Source organism: Natator depressus, chromosome 19, assembly GCF_965152275.1.
Source record: "Natator depressus isolate rNatDep1 chromosome 19, rNatDep2.hap1, whole genome shotgun sequence".
NCBI lineage: Eukaryota > Metazoa > Chordata > Testudines > Cheloniidae > Natator > Natator depressus.
Genome location: NC_134252.1, coordinates 9,336,273 through 9,359,097, shown reverse-complemented (window position 1 = coordinate 9,359,097; position 22,825 = coordinate 9,336,273). Strand labels below are relative to the sequence as shown.

Sequence of the window (22,825 nt, the reverse complement as noted above, 5' to 3'; positions counted from 1 at the left end):
ACGTCTCTCTCTTCATTGCTTTGGCTACCAGACCCCATACAGGTTCATCGAATCATCCCCTGCAATACAACCTCCCACTCATACCACCATTCACCGCAGGGCCAAAGGGGCTTACGCAATACGAGTCACATGGCAAATACCCAGTGCACTGATCTGATCCTTGCTATGCTGTCTCTGGCCCAGTTTACACAAATGGCAAAGTAGAAATGACACCATAAAAGCCAAAGAAGGAAAAGACCGAGTAGGCTCAGCCCCCCCAGTACCTCAGCAGGAATGTGCTACGGTATGGGTTCATTGTGGGGGTGTGACACCCAGGCAGGGCTGTGAATAGACACTAGGGGATCACCAACTCCCTGCCCTTCCCACATTACTAACTGGGGAGGTGGCCTTAGCAAGATCCCAGTAGATGGGTGTGGGGTCCCAAGAAGGGATCCCACAAAGTGTGTTCTCTCCAGAGCTGGTTTAAATGTACCCATGCGATTGGCGATGAATCTGCAGTCCAGGGCTTCTCAGGGCCAGGAGGTATTTCCTGATAATCGGCCTAAATTTCCTCCTCTTAATTTCAGCCTCTTACTCACAGCAGGACACTTCCCCTTCAGTTTCTGGTTGCTCCGTTTCATCCCGTTACTGCTAGTTACACCCCCATGTACCACCCCGAACAATCCCCCTCCTACCGTGGAGTCTACACCCTTCCCATACTTTCAGACTCCCCCACTCCCTGATGGGCATTTCTGTGCACCAGTTACCATGGTCATTGCTATTGTTGTTGTTGTTAATTATTTGCATTATGAACCCCAGCCAAGGATCAGGGACCCCAGAGAGTTCACAAATCTACATGTCAGGTTGAATGCAACAGATGGATGAACCAGACAAACAGGGTAGGGATGGGGAGATGGGAGGCCAAGATAACAATAAAACAAACAGAGTTTTGCAGAAATGCAGAAGACACAGCTCGCTGCTTGCCTAACCAGTCCAGACAGGAGTGATTTGTAGATAGCACAGTACGAGTAGGTTTTAAGAAGGGATTTAAGAGAGGATAAGGTGGCAGCTTTACGTGTGTATAATTCTTTAAATCAAGATGGGATGTCTTTCTAAAAAACATGATTCAACTCAGCTACAAGATAGGGGCCTGGTGCAGGACTAATGGGGTGAAGTTTGGTGGCCCCTGTTACGCAAGAGATCAGACAGGATGATCATAAGGGTCCTTTCTGGCCTTAAAAATCTAGGAATAATAATGCTGTGCTATTATTGTATTAACAGTCGTGGGTGGTTGCGTTTTTTGCACCTTTCCTTTTTAAAAGGCCAGATTCACAAACGTTTAGGGTTAAAACTTTACAAGTTTGAAATGTCCTCTGCAAAGTGACTGCACTAAACTCTTTGGGGTGATATCTAACGTAATGGGGCACAATCACTGACTGAGCCCATAAGTAAGATAAATACTAAATAATCAGAATAACGATAATCAATGAAGGTCGCTACCAAGAACTAACCTACGCTCTGCACTATACAACTCTGCGTTGGTCTGTGTTCATGCTGTTTATTGTGGCACACTTCGAGCTGCAAAATGAAATGTATTAATTAGCTGGAAAGAGCAGGCTAAGTTCGGGCTAAGCTGCCATCAGTGTCCATGATTTTAATTAAGTCCAAAATGTAATTATCTTGACTAGTTTTGCCATCTTTCATATGATGACTCTATTATGTGCTCTGGTTAACTGTGGGCTAAGCATTTTCTGCACACACACACACACACACACACACACACACAAAATGAATCCAACAGAGGCTGCCAAATGAGAAAATGGATCCCAGATGCACAGAGTGAGTTTGCTGGGGTTTTGCACAGCTCCTCACTGCTAGAAGCTGAAAACCTGGGCTGGTTTTCAAAAATCATTTTCTTTTATTTGTGTCTTCCACTCCCACTGGGTTTGGCCACGTTCAGGCTGTTAAAATAGAGGGATGTGGGCTCAAAATATTGTCTCAGATCATAAAAATCAGAGCTGGAAATGAAGGGATTAGGTCATCACCCCCAAAATGCCCAAGGTAGTCAGAGTCTAGAGCTGAAGATAGATTCTGTGGCTTGAGCCCCTTTCTGCAGTTCCCTCAAATGAACAGTTTCTCAGTAAAGACAAAAATGCTAAGCAAAGTAAACATATATAAGCCTTCCCTGTCAGTCACTGGGTCTCCGGAACCAGCCAAAGGGCCAGGAAATTCCAGCTGCATACTCATTCTCAGTGACATCAATGCAATAACTCTGGGCATACAGGCATTTCAATCCCACATGCCGTCTGTAGTTATGGGGAGAACCCTTTCAGACAAGGAGCCCGATCTGTGATTCACCCACCTGCCGAGTAGAACTACAGGGTCAAGCTCAGTTTGGCCAAGTCTATAGTAACTTGATAAAGAGCCCCAGGCTGTGGAGGAAGGCAGCAAAAGCAGGTAGAGTTGAGAGGGGGCTCAGAAAGGGGGAGCAGCGGCTTCCCAATTTTGGGACCACAGAGATAATTTTGTATTTAGGAACATGAAGTGGGAAAGGAAAAGGTTGGGGTGTGAGTGGGGGAGTTCTCCCTTATATATACAAACATAAGGCAGACACAGTGAGAGATCAGGTAGTCATAATGGTAAGTGATGAAAAGGGACTTGAAAAGAGATTTCAAGGAGGATGGGAGAGGAAGAGCAGTTGATGCATGAAAAGCAGGGTCCAAGCCTGGGGGAAAGCCCCAAGTACCAAAAGAGCCCCAAGTATCAAAAACAGACTCCAACGAGAGACTGCTGAATTGGAATTAATTTGAAAACTGGATACAATTAACTTAGGCTTGAATAAAGACTGGGAGTGGATGGGTCATTACACAAAGTAAAACTATTTCCCCATGTTTATTCCCCACCCCTCACTGTTCCTCAGACGTTCTTGTCAACTGCTGGAAATGACCCACCATGATTATCACTACAAAAGGTGTGTGTCCGTCGTCCCCCCCCCCCTCCCCGCGCTCTCCTGCTGGTAATAGCTCACCATAAGTGATCACTCTCATTACAGTGTGTATGGTAACACCCATTGTTTCATGTTCTCTATGTATATAAATCTCCCCACTGTATTTTCCACTGAATGCATCCGATGAAGTGAGCTGTAGCTCACGAAAGCTTATGCTCAAATAACTTTCTTAGTCTCTAAGGTGCCACAAGTCCTCCTTTTCTTTTTGCAAGTACCCTAGAGTTTAGGTGGAAATCCCTCGACGAAAGGTTTTTACTAGTACACACAGCACATTGTGGGCCACATTTTTTAAAGGCGCTCCTAACCAGGCCATATTTGGAAACATGTCTGCACACCTGGACCCTCAGTGTCTCAATGTACAAGACCATTTGGTAACAGTACATGCAAATAGGGACTCAAGCTGAGCTAACCATTTCACACACCCTTTGCCTGTCCCAAAGGCTTTGCACATATTACAGGTCAGGCTAGGAAGCGCTTTGAGAACATGGCCCTTGGTGCCTGCACTAGGCTTGTGCCCTCCTAACTAGTGCCATGGCACCTAGAAACCCTGGTAGCAGAGATCCACAGGTGAGAAGCAGATAGACATCTTAGTATCATTGTCATTCACTAGCCCAGACTTTGGCATGCAAAGATCTCTGGGAGTTGTAGTGAAAAGAGGAGAGGAAGAGGTGGAGAATACATAAACAGCTGGGAATTGTGGCTGTGGTACCCTTGATGGGGGCAGGGCTCCATGCATCCCACTCTGACGGTTTTAGGACTGCAGAAAAATATGGCCTGCAGCAATGAATTCTGGGAGTCACAGTCCTGAGGTCTCTGTGCCTTACAGAACTCTGGGGCTTGTAGCCCTGTGGGTTGGGTGAGGACCAGTTCCCTGGAGCTAAGAACTATATTCCTGGGCAGTGGGATTCCAGGAGTCCTATTTCCCAGCCTTTTGCTCTAACCCATTCACTCACTGTCCCTGCGCCCTGTATGAGAGGTAGTGAAAAGAGAGAAACTCCCTGGAGTAGAGAGCTCTGGGAGTTGTAGTGCTGGGGGGAGGTGGGAGGAGTCCAGGCCGCGGGGAGCTCTGGGAGTTGTAGTGCTGGGGGAGGGGGACAGTCCAGCCGCGGGGAGCTCTGGGAGTTGTAGTGCTGGGGGAGGGGGGGAACAGTTCAGCCGTGGGGAGCTCTGGGAGTTGTAGTGCTGGGGGGAGGGGGACAGTCCAGGCCATGGGGAACTCTGGGAGTTGTAGTGCTGGGGGGAGGGGGGAGGAGTCCAGGCCACGGGGAGCTCTGGGAGTTGTAGTGCTGGGGGAGGGGGCAGTCCAGGCCGCGGGGAGCTCTGGGAGTTGTAGTGCTGGGGGGAGGGGGACAGTCCAGGCCGCGGGGAGCTCTGGGAGTTGTAGTGCTGGGGGAGGGGGCAGTCCAGGCCGCGGGGAGCTCTGGGAGTTGTAGTGCTGGGGGAGGGGGGAGGAGTCCAGGCCGCGGGGAGCTCTGGGAGTTGTAGTGCTGAGCTTCGGGACCCTTCACACTGGGCGTGGCAATGACACTACATGTCCCAGGAGGCACCGGGGGGGAGGGGGGCGGCCGCGTCTTTCCCTGGGGCGGTGGGAGCCCAGGTGGGTGCCGGCGCTGTAGTTCCGGCCTGGGTGGCCCTAGTAGCCCCGCGCCCCGAACCATCCCTCTCAGGCCGGGCGCGCCCCCTGCTGCTTCCGCTGAGCTCCCGGGGGCGGCTCCCGCTCCCCCCCCCCCCCGCGTCTGGGGGGGCCTGTTGTCCGGGGGGGCCGCTGTCGAGGGGAGAGAGGGAGCCGGGCTGGGGTCAGAGGTCTGGCTGGAGGGTGACACAGGTGGGGGGCGTGAAGGGGGGCAGGTGTGGGGCAGCCAGCAAGAGCCAGTGGGGCAGGGCACACGGGACTGGGGGGAGAGTGGGACGGAGGGAGGAAGCAGGGCCGGGGGCTGCGGGGGGCTGGCGTGGGGGGCTGCCTGTGGCCGTGCTGAAGTTCCGATTCCAGCTGTCTGGGTGGTCTTGGGCAAGTCACTGTCCTGCTTGGTGCCTCAGTTTCCCCACCTGTCATATTGGGATAATATTTCCCTGCCTTGTAGGTTGGTGTCAGCACCCTAAGAGCCCGACATAGAAGGTCTTATATAAAGAGCCAAGTGTTATCACTCAGGTATTGCTCTTGTGAAGCTCCCAGAATCAGAAAATCTCACTCATGTCGCTCAATTTAAAAGAAAAAAGCAAGCCTGCGTTGTCACCCTTTGCCTCCTGGTCTAGTCCCGCAGTCTGAGTCACAGAACCCCATTGTCCCGACCCTAGCATGTTACAGATGTCCAGATGGTGTAAGGTTAATCTCTTAAAAAGCATGTGAGAGGCGACTGCCACAATAAACAGCAGCCAGGGCAGGACATTGGTTGGTGTAAAGTGTTCTGTAAATTCATTTTCAAGATGCACCTAAGCTAATACTCCAACAAAAAGCACTTTCACAAGAGCTGCTGCCCTGCCAAGCCACCAAAATGCACAAGCTGTGCTTGGCTGAGTGAAGAGGGATCAGCGCAGAGCGGGGCTTTGCCTGGTCCTGGCTGCAGGTCAAATCCTGCTGTAATGTTAGCCATTGTTATAAGCAGCCTTGAAGACAGTGCAGCGGTCTCCTAAGGAAAGTGGTGAAAGCCCCTTTGCTTGGAGACTGGACAAAGTGCTAGAAAATACACAATGGGGAACAGTCGTGCACCGCTCCGTGGGAGTTAGGCACCATGGCCCAGACCCTGAAAGGCGCCTAGCTCCCATGGAAATCAATAAGAGTTAAGCTCCTAAACACTTTTGAGGACTTGAGCACTAGTCATCTTTGTGAAGCCTGCTTAGTGTCTATGTACATCTTTAGGAACCTTTCAAAATCTGGCTCTTTTAGATACTACAGTGATGGATAGGAGTCTTTTCCATCTCTAATCTCTGTGGCTGTAGGATTAAATAATAATACCGTACTTTGCACTTGCATTTCCTTTCATTGGAGGAGCTCAAGCACTTTCCAGAGGTGAATCATGGAGAAAAATGATTTAGCTGCCGTCACACCGTGAGTCAGTGACTGAAACCTAGAGTCATAGAATCATAGAATCATAGAATATCAGGGTTGGAAGGGACCCCAGAAGGTCATCTAGTCCAACCCCCTGCTCGAAGCAGGACCAATCTCCCAGTCCTGTCTCCCAGTGCCCTGCTGGAACGATAAGTTCGTTTTGCCCCTGCTGCCCATAATCATTCTGGGAGTCAAAAGGCAGCTTCCTTGCACTGCCCTTGTCCCGCTGGGTTGTGGCATAGGCCTTCTGATAAAATCTTGCTTACTCTTCTGCTCTCTCTGCCTGATGGCTAAGCTCGCCAGCCAATGTTCTGCAGCTCTCAAAGTCCAGTAGGTTGGGCTTTGGTTGGAGGTTTTGCTCAACAGGAAACAGATGAAGGAAGTGAGATGAACTGGCTCTGTTTCACCAGCCATTGGGTGAAACAGTTCTAGCACTGCAGCCTCCTCTCTCCCTTTCTAGGCACTGTCTCCCGCTCAGGAAGGCATGGGGGGAGTGCAGTCCCTCGGGCTGCCCCAAGGGAAAGGACCTCACCAAGTGGGCTGCACGGATGTGATGGTGGGCCACAACCGGAAGGTACAGTAATGAGCACTGCTTAGCTGCTCGGGGTTTTGCTTCTCATTAGTTGTACCAGCGTGAAACAGAGGATCAGCGAGTAGGAAGGCAATGGTGTTTCCAGCTATTGGATTATTTGTTTTGCTGGAACTGATCTTGCAGCAAGCCCTGTAAATGCAGCCTGTGGGGTACTTGAGATTGCCTGCTGTGTGACTCAGGGTCACTCTGAAGACTGGCTGGGGTGAGGCATGTGAGCAAGGAGATTACAGCTGCAGATTTCCTGCTGACCCGACTGGATTCTTGGTCTCTCCTTAAACTGAATTCTGTGTCTGGATACTTGAACAAAGGAATATAAAACTGGAAGGGACCTCCTGGGTCACTGAGTCTCGTCTCCTGCTATAGAAGCCAATCCCGTCATGTTATCCCCTTTGTAAACTGACCAAGCTGCATTTTAAAACTAGTTAGTTTTGACATTGCACATGTCTCCAGTTGTTATTTACTAAGCATGACTCTGTGCTTGGTGCTGTACAAGATGTGGAAGTAAAGAGTGTCCCAGCCTCAGTCTGAGTTCTTGTATGCATTGAGAATTTGCCCCTGTTCGAGCAGTCACTGGCCAGCCATTGATGTAGCAGCATCTGAGCACAGAGAAGGAGAGCCAGAATTTGCACCAGCTAAGCCCAGCTTGAACAGAGGGCAAGCTTAGGGTGAGCTCAGCTGCTGCAAATCAGAGCTTTCCTAGTCTCTTCTCGGGGTTTGCACCACAGCTGGAATCAGGGCCCATTCCCAATGCAACAAGGCCTGAGATGCAGAGTAAACAGGACATGCTGGGCAACCTGGGGACAGAGCTGCTTTGAGATGTGTTTAAATTGCCATGATGAACTTACTTCTTGTTGGCATCACAGAAGTGAATAATTATAGTTTATCTGTATTACGGTAGCACCCATAGGCACCAGTCAAGGGTCAGGGCCCCCATGTGCTCATTGCTGTACAGCCACATTACAACATAGTCTCTTCCCCTACAGCTTACTGTGTAATTTTCATCAAATATGCAAATTAGCTTAACCAACAGAGGGAGGAAGAGCAAAGGTCATATCGAGAAGATTGCCTGGCGACACAGTCCAGCGAGGGCACAATTTGAGTCCAATTCAGCTGAACGTTAGGGATCTTTTATATATAACAAAACTCCTCTGCCTTTGCTGATAATACAAGTCCAGTGGAGTTGAGGAAGGGCAGGCAATATAACCCGGCTGAATACACGTGGATTTGTGAGCACAGAGAGAAATCAGCTGTCTTACCGTCAGCTTCTCAACCTGGACTGTAGTAGTCCTCCTGCCTCACTATAACAACAGGGAATAGGATGGATTTGAATGGTGGGGTGCCCTGATGACCTGACAGAGGAGGTTGTTCCATGCATAAGGCGCGACGTGGAAGCAGTCCTGGAGAAGGATGTGAACGCTGGCTGCAGTAACGTAGGCAGAAGATGATCAGGGCACACGGAAAGTGGTGGGTTGGCTGGTCTGGGTTCTAGAACCAGCCCGGTCAACTGGGCAGCCTAGTGTTCTAGGTCCCGGTTCTGCAGGATGGGGCACTAACTCCTGAGAGGAAGAATACCTATTTTCTCCTCCCATTATTTGTTCCTTTTCCTTCCTTCCCACCCACCCACTCCGATCCACTCTCTCCATTTTCTGTCCACACTCCTCCTGTATGTCCCCTTTCCATTCCGTCTGTTCCTTCTCCCATGCGCCTTCTGCACACATAGCTCCGGCACTATTGGGGCTTATCCCTCTGCCTGTAGCATGGGCAGAGCGAGGAGAGGAGTGGATCCGGCCTTCTGGGAGCTGTGTGAATCAAACCCCCTAACTTACTGACAGCGTAGCCAAAGAGCAGGGATAGAGGCACGTGCTAGATGAGGATCACCTGGTTTGACGTCTGTATTGAGGGTGTGGGCTGCATGCTGGAGTGAAGGGTGGATGCCGGAGGTCAGAGCAGATGATCACAATGGCCCCTTCTGGTTTTATAATCTGTGACATTCTCTGTTCAGATCTAGGTGGGATGGGGTGTTTCACACGTGTGATATTTGAGCCGCAATCCTCCCTTCTTTTCTTTAGGGGCTTTTCTTCCGGTTGTTTTACCCCTGCCTTCCCCAGGAGGGGGCAGAGCAGCCTCTCTGGATCCCGCGCCGTGAGTACTGCCAAGGGCTGGCCGACTACATCAACTGGAACAGGAAGTGGTGCACCCCTCTACTCAGTGTGACTTTTGGTGAGAGGACTGATGGCTTCAGATAGATCTCAGCCCCTGGGGGGCTGCCCCAGACTCTCTCTGCCTCCTGGGAGCATGCACGGAGGCAGTTATAACAGCATGCGATTAGTGCGGTCATAGGAAAACGGCCCCATGCTGCCACCTTAGCTCCAGAGTCAGAGGAAGCGGTTGGTCTATGTTCTAAGCTAATAAGGCAGCATGATTACAGGTTAGCCACAAGAAAGGGAGAGGACTGGATAATATAACACTATAGCGGGTGGTTTAGAGACCACAGCCTCAGGTTTGAACTAACTAGACTCCCTGGAACACCTGGGATCAAATCCCACCCGGGGTCTCTGCAGCAGGTAAAATGTGGACTGTTTAGCTTGCTGCACGTGCAGGAGTTTCCAACGAGACGTCCAAAGGCAAGAGCCACGGGGACAGTGGAGCCCCTGGCACTTTCCATTAGTGTGGACGCTTGCTGTGGCATCCAAAATTGCCCTCCCCCGCCACTTGCGGGCTACGTACTGCTTGGCTGCTGTCCTGTTCCTCAGAGGTAGCTGCATTTCAGCAGGGTGACAAAGCGCTTTGGGATGGAGGGTGCCTTAGAAATGTTCTCTGGGCTACAGAAAATTGCGAGGGCTTGGGAAGATGCTCACTCCTCTCCCACTCGATCTCCTGTTGTTCCCTTGGTACAGAAGGTTACATGAGGCTGGAAGGGGGTCAGGATTCTGAAGAACCCAAGAACCAAACGAGAGCGTGGGGGCTGCCCCGCAACTGCAGGAGTCAGAGCTGTAACCCTCTGACAACTTGGCTCACTCCACTCACATCTGTCACTTCTTCCTTCAGGGTCCTACAGAGTTCCAGTGAGCTGGAATGGGCCTTTTAAGTCATGTGGCAGCAGGTACCCGCTGATCATATTCTCCCATGGCCTGGGAGCCTTTCGGTAAGAGTCGCGGCCTCACTTCCCACACCCCTGGTCCTGGGTGAAAGAGGAGAGGGATCTCAGGCGTATTCTGTCTATGAGGCTGCCTCTCCTATAACGCTTACAGAACTTTCAGCTGGTCTGCACTGTCAGCAAGGGGCTGGTTTAAATGCATGCAGACAACAGGCTGAGGTTAGGACTTCTCAGTCATTTCTGCCAAGGGATTGGCTAAAAAGTTTCCTGCTCCCAGGCTGAGACTCGCCCAGATTCCCCCCAAAGCAAGTCTCTTGTCATTGTTTTAGGAAGTGACTGGAATGCTGGTGAAAGATGCCAGGCTTGCAGCTCTGGAGACAGGAGTTCTGTGCACAGAGCAGGGGCAGAGCAAGCTGCCTCCATGTTGCTTGGCCGATGGGCCAGATCCTCCACTGGTGTAAATCAGCATTTGCAGTGGAGTTCTGCCCGTTTACATCAGCGGAGAATCTGGCCCGAAGTATCTTACTTCTGTTTTAGAGGGACCATTTCTAGTGCAAAGAGCAGCGCTTAGTTTTTACGGCCAATTCCATCTTCAGCACCTGTCCTGGGACAGCCAAGAGTGGGAGTCAGTTGGTGCCAGTTGTGAGGATGGCTTTTGCAGCGTGGACACACCTCCCACAAGGAGCTGGCTGGAGGCCCACACCAGTTTGTTTCACACTAGACAGCCAGCAGATGATAATCCCCTTTGGCCCATTTCTCTGGATTTAAATTGATGACCTAGAGGTGAAAGGCTCCCAGTCCCATTACAGCCCTCCTCCCTCCCCAACAGCAAATCCCTTATAAAAGCCGAGGACCAGGATATACAATGGCATTGTCAGCAAAAACTCCACTCTTGTAGGATGAGACCCTGTGATCCCCGGCTCTCAGAGCCACTGACGTCTGCTGTAAATCTATGTTTAATACTGTGCCAATAGCTTAGTACCTTATGTTGGACGTAAAAAGTCATCCCTAGTTACTGCATATATAAACATGGATGCTAGGGACAGCAAAATCCTATTAGATCATCTCACACCTCTTGCTGGGCAGTGGAAACTGGTTCCCTACTGTTTCAGAGTAACAGCCGTGTTAGTCTGTATTTGCAAAAAGAAAAGGAGAACTTGTGGCACCTTAGAGACTAACCAATTTATTTGAGCATAAGCTTTCGTGAGCTACAGCTCACTTCATCGGATGCATTCATCCGATGAAGTGAGCTGTAGCTCACAAAAGCTTATGCTCAAATAAATTGGTTAGTCTCTAAGGTGCCACAAGTTCTCCTTTTCTTTTTGTTCCCTACTGTGTATTTCCTAGTGTTTTGTCCAATCTAGTTTTAAATGATTCAAGCAATGGGGCTTCCACCACTTCCCTTAAGAGACTATTTCACAGTCTAATAGATCTCCGGAGTAGGCAGCTTTTCCGTACATTCAGCCACTGCACAAACAGTGTTTCTGTATCTGGCTTTATTAGTAATAACAACACTTGGCATTTTTCATCTTCAACGCACTTTACAGATGTTACCCCATCCTCACAAAGCCCCTGGGTGGTATTCTGCCCGTTTTACAGATGCGGAAACCAAGTCACGAGCCTCTCTGTACCCCCATTATCAGAAGTGCTGAGCACCTGCAGCCCCTGCTGAGATCAATGGAAGCGGTGTGTGCTCAGCACCTTTTGAAAACGGGGCCATTGTGGCTTTGCCAAGTCCCAGAGATGAAGTCAATGTCAGAGCCGGGATTAGAACCCAGGAGTCCCTCACTCCCGTGGCTGGGCTCAGATTATGACTCTCTCACTCTTCAACAGGGAGGAGACTTGCAGCAAAACTTGTGTAGGAGCGGAGCAAGTCCTGGAGGTGCTGAGTGCCTTGGACTTCTGCTGAGTCTAGTGGGGGTGGAGGGTGCTCAGCATCTCTGGGAGCCAGAGGATCGAGCCCTCATTCTGCTTTCCCTTTGCATCCTCATGTTTTCAGAACTGTCTACTCGGCTGTCTGTGCAGAAATGGCCTCCCGTGGCTTTCTGGTGATGGTGCTGGAGCACAGGTGAGTGGCGACCCCCTTTGGAACAGCATGATGCCGTCTGTTTCCTGGTGGTCACCCACCCTCTCCCCTAGTATATTTTGTTTTCTGGTTGATCATTAATTCAGCAGACTTGTGATATGAATTCTCCTCCTACTGTTATACCAATAAAATAAAATCCAGCAGGATCTTATTAAAGGGGAAAAGGCAAAATGCCACATTTATTGTGAATACAGAAAGAATCGTAGTAAACAGTTAGTTATAGCTATAACATTCCATTCAATTTCATATTTATTCACACATTCATTCATACACACACACACACAGGTTCTGCAAGGTTGTTGTTATAGTTACCAGCCTTAGAGTTGCTCATGCCAAGCCACTGGCCAGGTGGCCTGGACATGAGGAGGGAGCAGGGCCTTGTCAGATGCTCATCTGATGCTTTGCAGAATCAGACCCCAAAGTTCTCACTTTCTAGAGTCCATTTTTATAGGAATTTCTTCCTATGCCAGTCTATGGGGATTGCTTCATCATGCTGTTATTGAATCAATCAGCAGATAGCACATTCCTGACAGCTCCGTGCTGCCAGATGTTATCTTGTTCTTTGGTTCTCCCATCCTTGAGGCTGTTGGGTGGATTCCAGTCTGCCTTCCAGGGGTCCTCTGGTTATTTCCACTTGACGCCTTCTTCAGCCGGCGGACACTGGATTCTTAGGCTGGCACCTCCCTGATCATTCAGTTATTATCCACACCAAGCATCCATCCACATACATCCTCTATCTCTATTTTAACCACAACTGTTAACAAAGCGAGATGAATACAACAAAAGGGTGGGGAGTCTCTGGGTGCTGTTTCTGTTGTTACAGAGTATTGCTTTGAGTCTCTCTCTGTGTGAGTAGTTGTTATTACAAAGAATTGCTTTGAGAACAGACTCTGTCTTAGAATGTACTAACACAATTAGCAGCTTGCAAGTTTCGCACAGAGAGGGAGAGAAACAGTACCAAAAACCAAGAGACCTCTTAATTAGTAATACCCTGGAATTTAAACTATGGGGAATCAAACTCATTTGTAATTTTAATACAGAACTTCTTTAATATGATCCAACACTAGGACTCAGGAGCAGTCTCTGATCTTCTCTTTGAATGGGAGCATTCAGAAGCTGAATCGAATGCTAAATATTCCCCTTTCCCTTGCATGCCTCATGTTTCCGATGCATGGCTGCTGCTCAGTGATTTAACTTCACTGTCCTATTATTCCCGCAGAGACCATTCTGCCTGTACAACTTACTTTTGCAAGGCAGAGGCTGGGGGGTCCGATTCCCTGGAGGCTGCGCTGCAGGAGGAATGGATCCCGTTTCGAAGGGTCCAAGAAGGGCAGAAGGAATTTCATTTTCGAAACCCACAGGTAATGACTGAAAGGCAGGGAAGGGCTGTTTTTAGGATGGAGGTGGCCGAACCAATTTGGGGAGGGGCAAAATCCATCACACCTGAATTCTGGGCCAGTCTAAGGCGTACGCATGATGGGCATGTGCCTAGGGCCTCAGTTGCCAGTGTCACATGATGATCCCAGAATCTCTCTTTTCATTTAAAAAAAGAAATGCCATCACGGTTGCAAAGAAAAGCTTGAAAATGCTAAGTCAGTGCAATGGAGGTAGTGAAGTCTGCAGACGGTCTCCAGCTGAGGGAGGAGCACTTGTGTTTTATGAACATTTTCTGTTTTCACATCACTTTGGAAGAGAACCAGAGAGGAAGTTGCCTGGCCTTTTACCCACCACTAGAGCAAACCACACCGTTGCTCCAGGGTGGGAGGAGCCTGCCGCAGCAGAGGGCAGTATGGGGGAAGGGCTGTATGGGGGTCTGCCCAGGGTTTTGGATAACTTTACTCTTCTTCCTTTGCCCATACCTGTCTCCATTTCTGGAACTGAACCTAAAGTTGAACCTGTTTTGTAGATGCTGAACCATTTGGTTAACTAGTTTGCCTTTCACACTTTTATAGGCCTCTTTGTGTCTGAGTTCAGGGCAAGGCAGAAAGCAGCCCGCCTGGTTTTGCTGTATTTCCTGCCTTACTGGAAACAGAAAATTGCCTGAATACTCTCGAGCACCGATTCTTGTTTCCAGCTCAGTTCTGCAGCCTAAAGAGGCTGAGCTAAGCTTCAGATGAGCCTCCAAATATCCAGGTGCTTATCAGCACTCTGATTTCTAACTTTTTATGAGGTTCCTCCCATTGCTGTTTTGGACAGGACATAAAAAATCCAATTGCCTGCTCACCCCAGCCAAGTAGGAAAGTCCCCTAGTAAGTGAGGGGCCTAAACTCTCAATTTCTGCTGAGTTTAAAAGGACAATGGCAACTTGAAATGTAGCCTGTTTTAAAAAAACTGGATTAACTGTGGTTTCCGGTGCTGCCCCTGAGACCCCTGCTAGTGTTTGTGGTTTTAAAACCATATTTTTCTGTCCTTTGTCACTGTAGAAAAATCCACACAAACAAGGGCAGCAGGCTGACTATACGTAGGAAAATATGAACTGTGATGTCCAATGTCCAGAATAAGCAAACTGGGAGAAAAACAACTTGCAGTAGGTCTCTTCTTCCCCCCCTCCCACCTCCCCATCTCAGTTATAGAAATCTTTGGTTTTACTTGTAACAGCAAGTTTTTAAACTAAGTTTAGACAGATTTTTGTGTTATTTTGTTTTAAAGTTGATGGTCTCCCTTTAAACATGCACATTAAATAAATTCTTTGCCTTTCTGCAAGTGGAGAACACCTTCCATACGTGACTCCAATGCAGGACTTTCTTCCTGAGTCTGCAGACAGACCACTCCAGTGCTGCTGGAGCTCAAACAGCAGCAGAGTGAAATTGACAAAGACTCTGGTCCGTTTTGTTGCTGTTACAACCCTTTGGGCAGCCCTGAAATGCTCAAAAAACAGGTCAGTTTTACTCAGCTGCAGCGGCAGAGACAGGCACTGAATTTATTCACTATGGAGGAAGACCCAGATATGGAGGGTGGTGTAGTGTTATGGAGATACGCCCACTCACACTGTTTGAGGTAGCCAGGATGCTGAGGAAGGGAAGGAAGAGCAGATCCAGCTTCTCCAACCTACTTCTCTCTTCCAACAGCCTGAAGGAGGCTGGGTCTCAAGAGAGCTTCAAAATACCTACTAACAGAGGCTAATATAATACCAGCCAATTGGGAAGAGACTTTCCAGAGTGCATGTATTTTTGGTGGCACACTGGGATCTATGGCAATGTGATCCGTTAGATCCTCACTGTGACCCAGTGTGTTAAAACCTCATCAGATTATTTAAGAATATCTTTTGCAGCTATTACAAAAAATGGAGTCCTTGAGCAGGGTCCAGGGACAGCACCTCAGTAGGAATCCCAGCGATCATCTTCTTCCCAGCAGCTGGGGGGGCCGGGGGTGGGGGGAGTGGGGTTTCTCATTAGGCGTTTGGACCTCTTTGGGGAAAGTCTCTCTCTATCTTTCATATTGGCCTCTGGCTGGTAGGTTCGGCCATGGTGGATCCAGTGAGCAAAACACATTCTGTCCTCTGAGTACCCTCCTTACTTATTGGTATAGTGGAAATGTTTTGCTTATCTTCAGCAGTTTGTGGTATTAAATTAACTGGATTTTAAGAAGCTTTTCCAATACATTTATAGCGATTTCCCTTGGGAACCTCTTGCGGTGTCTATATTTTCCTCCACATTTGTCTCCACATTCGCGGTGATCCAAGAAAGGCAGTGTGGTTTAAAACCTGAGACCGGAGCTGGGACTCCTGAATTCTATTCCTGCTGCTAACTCACCCAGTGGCCTTGGGCAAGTCTCTGAGGGCCTGATTTTATGCTCCGTTAAAGCAGTACAAATCAGGAGTAACCCTATTGAGCTCAGTGGAGTTACACAGAGGTAAAAGTAGTGTAAATCAGAGGAGAATCCTGCCCTTTAATCTTTCCATGTGTGCATGCAAGGGGTATGACACGTACTGACCTCACCTAGTGTAATGAGACTTACTAATCTTTGCAAGTCACTGTGATGTGCTTAGACAAAGGGCGTCTTGGCAGAGCACATTATTATTCTATATTATCATCATCCCTGTGTTGATGCTTGATCAGTCTGGAGGAAAGAAGAGGTTGAATTAACCAGGGACACTTTTGTTACAGGTTCATCAAAGAGCAAACGAGTGTGTGCGAGGGCTCAAGCTGGTGAAGGACATCAACAGCGGCAAAGCTGTCACCAATGTCTTGCACAAAGGGTTTGATCTGTCTGCACTGAAGGTATTTCCAGCCAACTCTTCAGTTGCAGCTGAGAGACATTTTGGTGCAGGCAGTTTGTGAAGGGATTCACTGGAACCTGTGCAGGGTTGCCTTCCGAGCTGGCCAGTTGTTTTAATCTGATTTCCTACCAGCAATAGCAGCAGCCTCTCCTCCACCCAACACCTTCCTTTCGTTGCCCTTGCAGGTGGTGTTACTGGCAGGAATGGGCCTGGTTCTGTGAAATTTGCAGATTGCCCTCCTGGAATTGGAGGCGTGGGGGCCGAAACTGCAGAACCAGAATCCTTTAAGCCCCTGATTCATTTTCCCTTTTGTCCTGTCCCACCACTGCACCCCCTCGTTTCCTTTTTATCTCCTCTGTCACCTTCTCCGCTGTCTTATTTTTCTCCTCCTTCCTCCCTTTTCTCTTTCTGTCCCCTTTAACTGCACCCCTTCCATATTCTCCCCATTTTTTCTCCTTCCTTTCTTCTCACTAGCCTCTTCTTTCTTTCCCCCCTCTTTATATTTTGTTTATGTATATTTTAGGGGAGCCGGCTATATATATTTTAGGAGACTCAGATCCCTCCAGGGCCCAACAGTGCTGCTCCTGGACTGGCAAGACAAGGTGTTCTTTAGTGACTAAGTACTACTCTTCCCTTCAGCCTCCCATTCCAGGGCTTAGCACTGAGCCTCTTATAAATACTAACTGCATCTGCTGCTTGGGGACTTGCACTGTGGTGCCCCTTGTTGCAGAATTGTGTACCAGCACATTCATTCTACGGCCTGGTCGATGCTGAAAACGTACATGGGCGTAGCTACGTCTCTCCGGGGTGTGAAAAATCCACACCATGGAGAGACGTAGCTATGCCACCCTAACCCCCGGTGTAGACAGTGCTAGGTTGAGAGAGGAGTTCTTCCATCAACCTAGCTACCTTCTCTCGGGGAGGTAGAGTGTCTACAGCAATGCTGCTATGGCATTTTAAGTGTAGACATACCCTAAGGCCTGGTCTACATGAAAAAGTTAGGTCAACACAGGGGAAAAATCCACACCCCTGAGCAACATATTGAAGCCGCTAGGTCAATAGACAAATTCTCCCTCCCACCAGCCTAGCTACTGCCCCTTGGGGAAGTGGCTTACCTACGCTGATGGGAGAACCCCTCCTGTCGGCATAGGTATTATCTACAACTGCAAATGCAGCATTTCAAGCGTAGACGAGCCCTTCATGTTTTTATTTTCCACCCACCGTCTCTGTTGTGCTGTCTGAATATGGCCACTGCACTGATCCTCAGTGCCATGCATGACAAGTGACTCAGGTGTCACCAAATGCTGCAGGAGATACCCGTGTGTTTTCAGGACACAGTGGAGCTAGTAATGCTGTGTCCCCAGGCTCCTTAGGACAAAGAATGTGGCTAAGATCAGTGGCTTGTAGCAAGGATGGCTGAGGGGAAGCTGTAGCTCAAATAGGGAAGGTGTTGGTTCAGAATGTAATAGGAACTCGCTGGTAAATGAGGGTTCCAAATCCGAGACGCACCGTGGTCTGGAACGAGCACGGGACTGGGAGCTGAGAACTCCTGTGTTCTGTTACTAGCGGTGCCATAGACTTACTGTGTAACCTTAGGGAAATCACTTACCTGCTCCATGCCTCAGTTTCCTCATCTGTAAAATGGGCATAATACATCCCTGCCTCAGAGAGATGTGGAACTTCATGAGTCACCCCTAAGATGCCCTTACTCCCTCCAACATCTACTCTCCTGGCAAATGCAGCTTAGAGCCTTTGTAGCAAGCTGGCTTTTCCTGAGGTCACTACTTCCCCAGCAGGAGCTTTGTGCAGTGCGGTTTGGGGACTCGCTTCTTTACAGTTTTTCTCCTTTTTGCAGGAGAGTGTGGATTTGACTAAAGTCGCTGTAATGGGCCACTCTTTCGGAGGAGCGACAGCAATTCTAGCCCTTGCTAAAGAAGTCGATTTTAAGTGAGTATCGGACAAATGCTGCTTTTAAACTAACAGTAAAACTTGAAGCAAGAACTCTCCACCAGCTTGGGAGTTGGGGATGCATTTATAGAAACGGGCCAGATGCGAATAGAAGACTTTAGATACCAGAAGAATTCCCTGTTGTCTTCCATCCTGCTGCAGATGCGCCGTTGCTCTCGATGCCTGGATGTTCCCTTTGAAAAATGATCTCTACCCCAAGGTGACCAAGCCGGTGCTTTTTATCAACACGGAGAAATTCCAGACTCCAGAAAGTGTCGCCAAAATGAAGAGACTCCGCTCCAGAAACAGACAGACCAAGATCATAACCATCCTGTAAGTCCGCACTCTGTGCCTGGGCAGTGTGGGGCAGCGGCAGAGCAATGGCCTGGGAGCCAGGAGTGCTCATCCTGGCTCTGCTATTGACCTGCTGGGTGACCTTGGGCAGGTCACGTCCCTGCTCTGTGTCTCAGTTTCCCCATCTTTAAAATGGGGGTAGTGCTATTTATGATCCCTTGTAAAGTGATTTGACATTTTCAGATGAAAAGTGCCGTATACGAGCCAACGGTTACTATTATACCAGTGCGTGAACAATCCCAGAACACTGCTCGCTCTGTGCCAGGTTTTACTGTCCCACTCATGTGCAGCAACCTTTGTCTGCATCTGCTTTGGACTTCTTGTCCTCACCTTCAGAGCCATGCTCCTGCTGACAGCTCAGCTCGTGTTTCCTTCGCCTCTGTCCCCCATGCCCAGTCCTCACTCTGACTCCCCTTTCTCCCATATTCAGCTCTCTGCCTTTTGCTACCCCCTTTGCCTCCCTTTTCGCTTTCACCAAGAAACCTTCCTACAGATTCCTCCTCAACCTCCAACACCAGCACCTTCCCCACACTGATCTGCCCTCCGACAGGACCTCTTCCTCCTTTGGCTTTCCTTTAATTTGCAGGCTGTTTGTCTCAGTTAGGTGGGCAGCTGTTCAGGCTTGGATCTTGTCTTATGTGCTTACAGAGAGCTGTGTGCATTTATATGGCCTATGGAAAATACCACTGAGTGATGCATGAGTCAGGGCGGGCAGTGGATTGTGTTACTTAGGCCTTGTCTACGCTGGGGCTGAAATCCTGTTCCCATTGAAGTCAATGGCAAAGCACCCATGGGACCCGGATTTCACCCTAGGTGGTTTTGAGAGATCTCCCAGCAGTGACTGCACTGGTGATTAGTGACCATAGTGAAGACAGAGCTCACATGGCCACTGGCATTTTTACCACCATGCTGTCTAGCTGTATCGTGAGCAGGGTCAGATGATTCCTGATGCACCATCTGTGTCTCTACCAGTGGGAGATTCCCAAACCCAATGTAGACCCAACCCAAGGCTGTAAAGCTAGCAAGACCAAGTCGTCGATGAGAGCTTTTCATCCCTGTCTCCAAAGGACTCATTTCCTTCTCCCTTCTCCAGGGGATCTGTGCATCAGAGTCAGACTGACTTCACTTTTCTGGCTGGGAATCTCCTGAACAGAGTGTTCCAGACCAGAGGCACCCTGGACCCGTACACAGGCTTGGACATCACCAACAGGGCGGCGCTTGCTTTCCTGCAGAAACATCTTGGTACGGCGCTAGGCAGAAAAAATCTTTTTCATTGGGATGGTACAATGGGTCCGTCTGTCCGCCCAGACATCTGAGCTGAGGCTCTCGCCTCCTTGGCCAGGAGGGGCTGATAGTTTGGAGGAGGCGATGCTTACAGAAGGATTTCTGTCCAGCTTGGGTGATGACCATGCTAGCCAATGTGTGGGCGTGGTGTTCTGTGGAGAGCCTCATTCCTGCCCTATACACAGAGCTGGCCAAGATTCTGAAGAGCGTAGAGGGGGTGTAGTGACCTGTCTTGTGCTGTGTTAGGTAGGGACCTTCTTCTATGGGTAGTGCCAGATTTAAAGGCAAAACCATGAGTTTTGCGACGAGGCCGTGAAAACCTTAGCAACGCCACCTGGTCTAGTGGCCTTGGTATGGGGCTGGAAGCAAAGCACTGCTGGCTCGCCAGCTGCTCGCTTTGTGAATGGGGGAAAATCAATTCCCCTCCATTCGTGACTCAGTTTCCCCATGTACAGATGGCAATAATGATACTGCCTTTCCTCACAGGGGTGTCTGCAAAGCCCACGGCCTAGGCCACACCAAACACTTAGCCAACTGAGGGACTCCCCTCTGGAAGAATCCTGCTGTGTGGGCAAGCCACAAGAATGCCAGATGACGGATGTGGGGAAGTGGGTGGGGGTTCATTAAAAATCAAACACCGCCCCCACATCTGCAGAGTCTGTTTGCTGTGTTATGACAGTGCCCTGTAAAATGGGCTTAGCACAGGTCCCTCAGCTTCCTCTGACAAAGCAAAGCCAAGTGCATTTGGCTAGGTTAGCCTCGTGATCTATGGGAAGAGCTACACACACATACTAATGCTCATCAGCTCCTGCCATTGTCTAGCACAGCTAATGGGGCCAGGGGGCTCTCTCGTAATGCATGTTGCTGAGCCTTGCCAGCAGTGTAGTAATCATGGAGTAATCCTCTCGTCATCTCTCTTCCCCAATTAGAGCTGGAGGAAGATTTTGATCAGTGGAATAATCTCCTGGAAGGCATTGGTGACTCAGTGATTCCAGAGGCACCTCTCTGCATCTCCAGCCTTTAGAGACACTGTCTGCTGGTCCGTCCGCATGGATGTTAGGCATCCTACATACCAGGAAGATAGTAGTTTCCCCTTAAATCAGCAACTCCAATAACTGCAAAAGACACGTGTAAATCATGCAGCTGCTGATGGAATCCAGAGACATGGAGCCCTCACTAGTCCAGAATTCATGCTGGAACCGGAAGACTAGAGGCCCTGACTGGTCAAGGGTTGACCATGGAACCCAGAGACTGGGCCCTCCTCTGGTCTAGAACTCACCACGGAGAACAGACTGGGGCGCCTGGCTGCTCTAGAACTGATTTTGGAACCAGAAAACTGATGCCTTATTGGACAGAAGCAGGTGTGGGGTGTGGCTTAGTGGCCCCCATTTTAACAGGTCCCAAACCTTTCTCTTTGCCCCTTCAAATCCCTCCTCTAAATACATTTTTTCCCAGAAGTCCTTCACACATGAGACCTGCCTTGGTCCCCTCTGACTCCTACCAGCACCCCATGCACTTTGTTGTCTATATCTGAACTACATTGCACTGGTTTCAGACAATGGAGGGAAAATCTCTCCCCTTGTGTTAAACTCTCAGAAGCCCCTCCTGTGAATTACCTGAGGTACTAATGCTGCTGTAGTAATTATGTCAGTCAAAATGGTGTTGTCTGTAAAATGGTGCATATATTGGAAACTGTATTTTCTTCTCTCTTAAATGTGCATTAAATGAAGATGGAGAATATTGTTCCTAACACGTATCTAAGCTTTCTCTTTTGTTTTGTTTTTATCATAGGAGAGGCAGTATTGTGCAGTGGATAGGGCACTAGACTGGTACTGAGACCTGGGTTCTGTTCCTGGCATGGCTATTGGTTTGGGGGAGGGATAGCTCAGTGGTTTGAGCATTGGCCTGCTACACCCAGGGTTGTGAGTTCAATCCCTGAGGGGGCCATTTAGGGAACTGGGGCAAAAATTGGGGATTGGTCCTGCTTTGAGCAGGGGGTTGGACTAGATGACCTCCTGAGGTCCCTTCCAACACTGATATTCTATGATATCTATGATAAGTCACTTCACTTCTCTGTGCCTCAATTTCCCCTTCTATAAAATGGGAATAATATTAATTGATTGTAAAATGCTTTGAGATCTGTGGATGAAACATGCCTTAGAAGAGCCAGGTTCCAACAACCTTCCATACAAAGAGAATTGGTCATAGAGCCCAGAAAGTGGCCTTGTCATTAGTGAGGTTCCCAGTCTTTTAGCTCAGTTGTACCCCATCAATAGACCATTCTCCAGTTCTATCAGCCAAGGTCCCTTTCTCTGATTCAGGAGTGGTTTCTAAGCTGCTCTGGAGTGTAGGCTGCTGTTACCATCAAAAAACTAGATTTTGGCATGAGCCAAAACTCCAAGGGGAGGGAGAGCATGTCGACAAATAGAAAGCAGGGAGTGATATTGCTTTGAGGCCCGACAGAGAAGCTCTTCACAGTGGCAAGGGAAGGGGCATATCAGTCAGCCAAAGTCTGGTGTGCCAGTACTGCGCCACACAGCAGGGGTTGGGAATCTCTAGGGGAAAATTCACAAGAGATAAGGATGGATACCTATTGTTCTGTATTTGATGATGGAACCCACATCTTACCTGCACGTACAAAGCCTACTGTAATGGGGCCCTTCTCTCTGATTTGGGCCTGTAGATGCTGTCACAGTGCAAATAGTAACAACCCTGATTTGTCGGAGGGAAGAGCAGGCGGAAGCCCGGCAGCCGTCCTGGCATCTTAGAGATTCTTGAGTGGGGATGAAGAGTTCTTTAGCTGGAGTACAGACCTACTTCAGTGAAGGCCATCGGAACCAGCACAAAGGACAGAGCACAATGGGCTAGAATCTTGGTTTCCCCAAAAGTGAAGGTGAAGAAAACCTCTGCTTTCCCGGAGGATGTACTGAGGGTCACAATCACCTCCCGTAAGTCCAAAATGTAAGATTTGTTTCAAAAAATGAGGGGAGAGATGCCGGGCTGGGGTGGGGGGAGTAAAAGAACCCTAACAGGAAAAGAACCAATCCTGTTCCATTCTTTTAATTTCACTCAGAACATTTTTGTTTATCTTACAATTGAAATATTTCCCTTCTGCCTTGGAAATGCAACAGCAAAGGGATTGGGAGGGAAAAGGGGGTAAATGAAAAGGGAAATTGATTATAAACAGAAAGGGAAACCTAGTTTTGCTGCCCAC

General features: G+C 49.0%; 1 protein-coding gene across 2 annotated transcripts; it reads left to right on the top strand.

Moving 5' to 3' along the window:
• The first annotated feature begins 4,563 nt into the window (after window positions 1–4,563).
• PAFAH2 (platelet activating factor acetylhydrolase 2) lies at window positions 4,564–21,333 on the top strand. Of its 2 annotated transcripts, none has more exons than XM_074934254.1 (11): window positions 4,564–4,583; window positions 6,493–6,606; window positions 8,694–8,844; window positions 9,673–9,769; window positions 11,721–11,789; window positions 13,027–13,168; window positions 15,914–16,027; window positions 17,882–17,973; window positions 18,136–18,306; window positions 19,421–19,569; window positions 20,541–21,333. In XM_074934254.1, exons 2-11 carry the CDS (start codon window positions 6,517–6,519, stop codon window positions 20,633–20,635), a joined length of 1,170 nt encoding a protein of 389 aa, XP_074790355.1. In that variant the 5' UTR covers window positions 4,564–4,583; window positions 6,493–6,516; the 3' UTR covers window positions 20,636–21,333. The 2 variants fall into 2 exon arrangements, with proteins under 2 accessions (XP_074790355.1, XP_074790356.1); XM_074934255.1 differs by lacking the exon at window positions 4,564–4,583 and adding an exon at window positions 4,781–4,811.
• The last annotated feature ends 1,492 nt before the right edge of the window (window positions 21,334–22,825 follow it).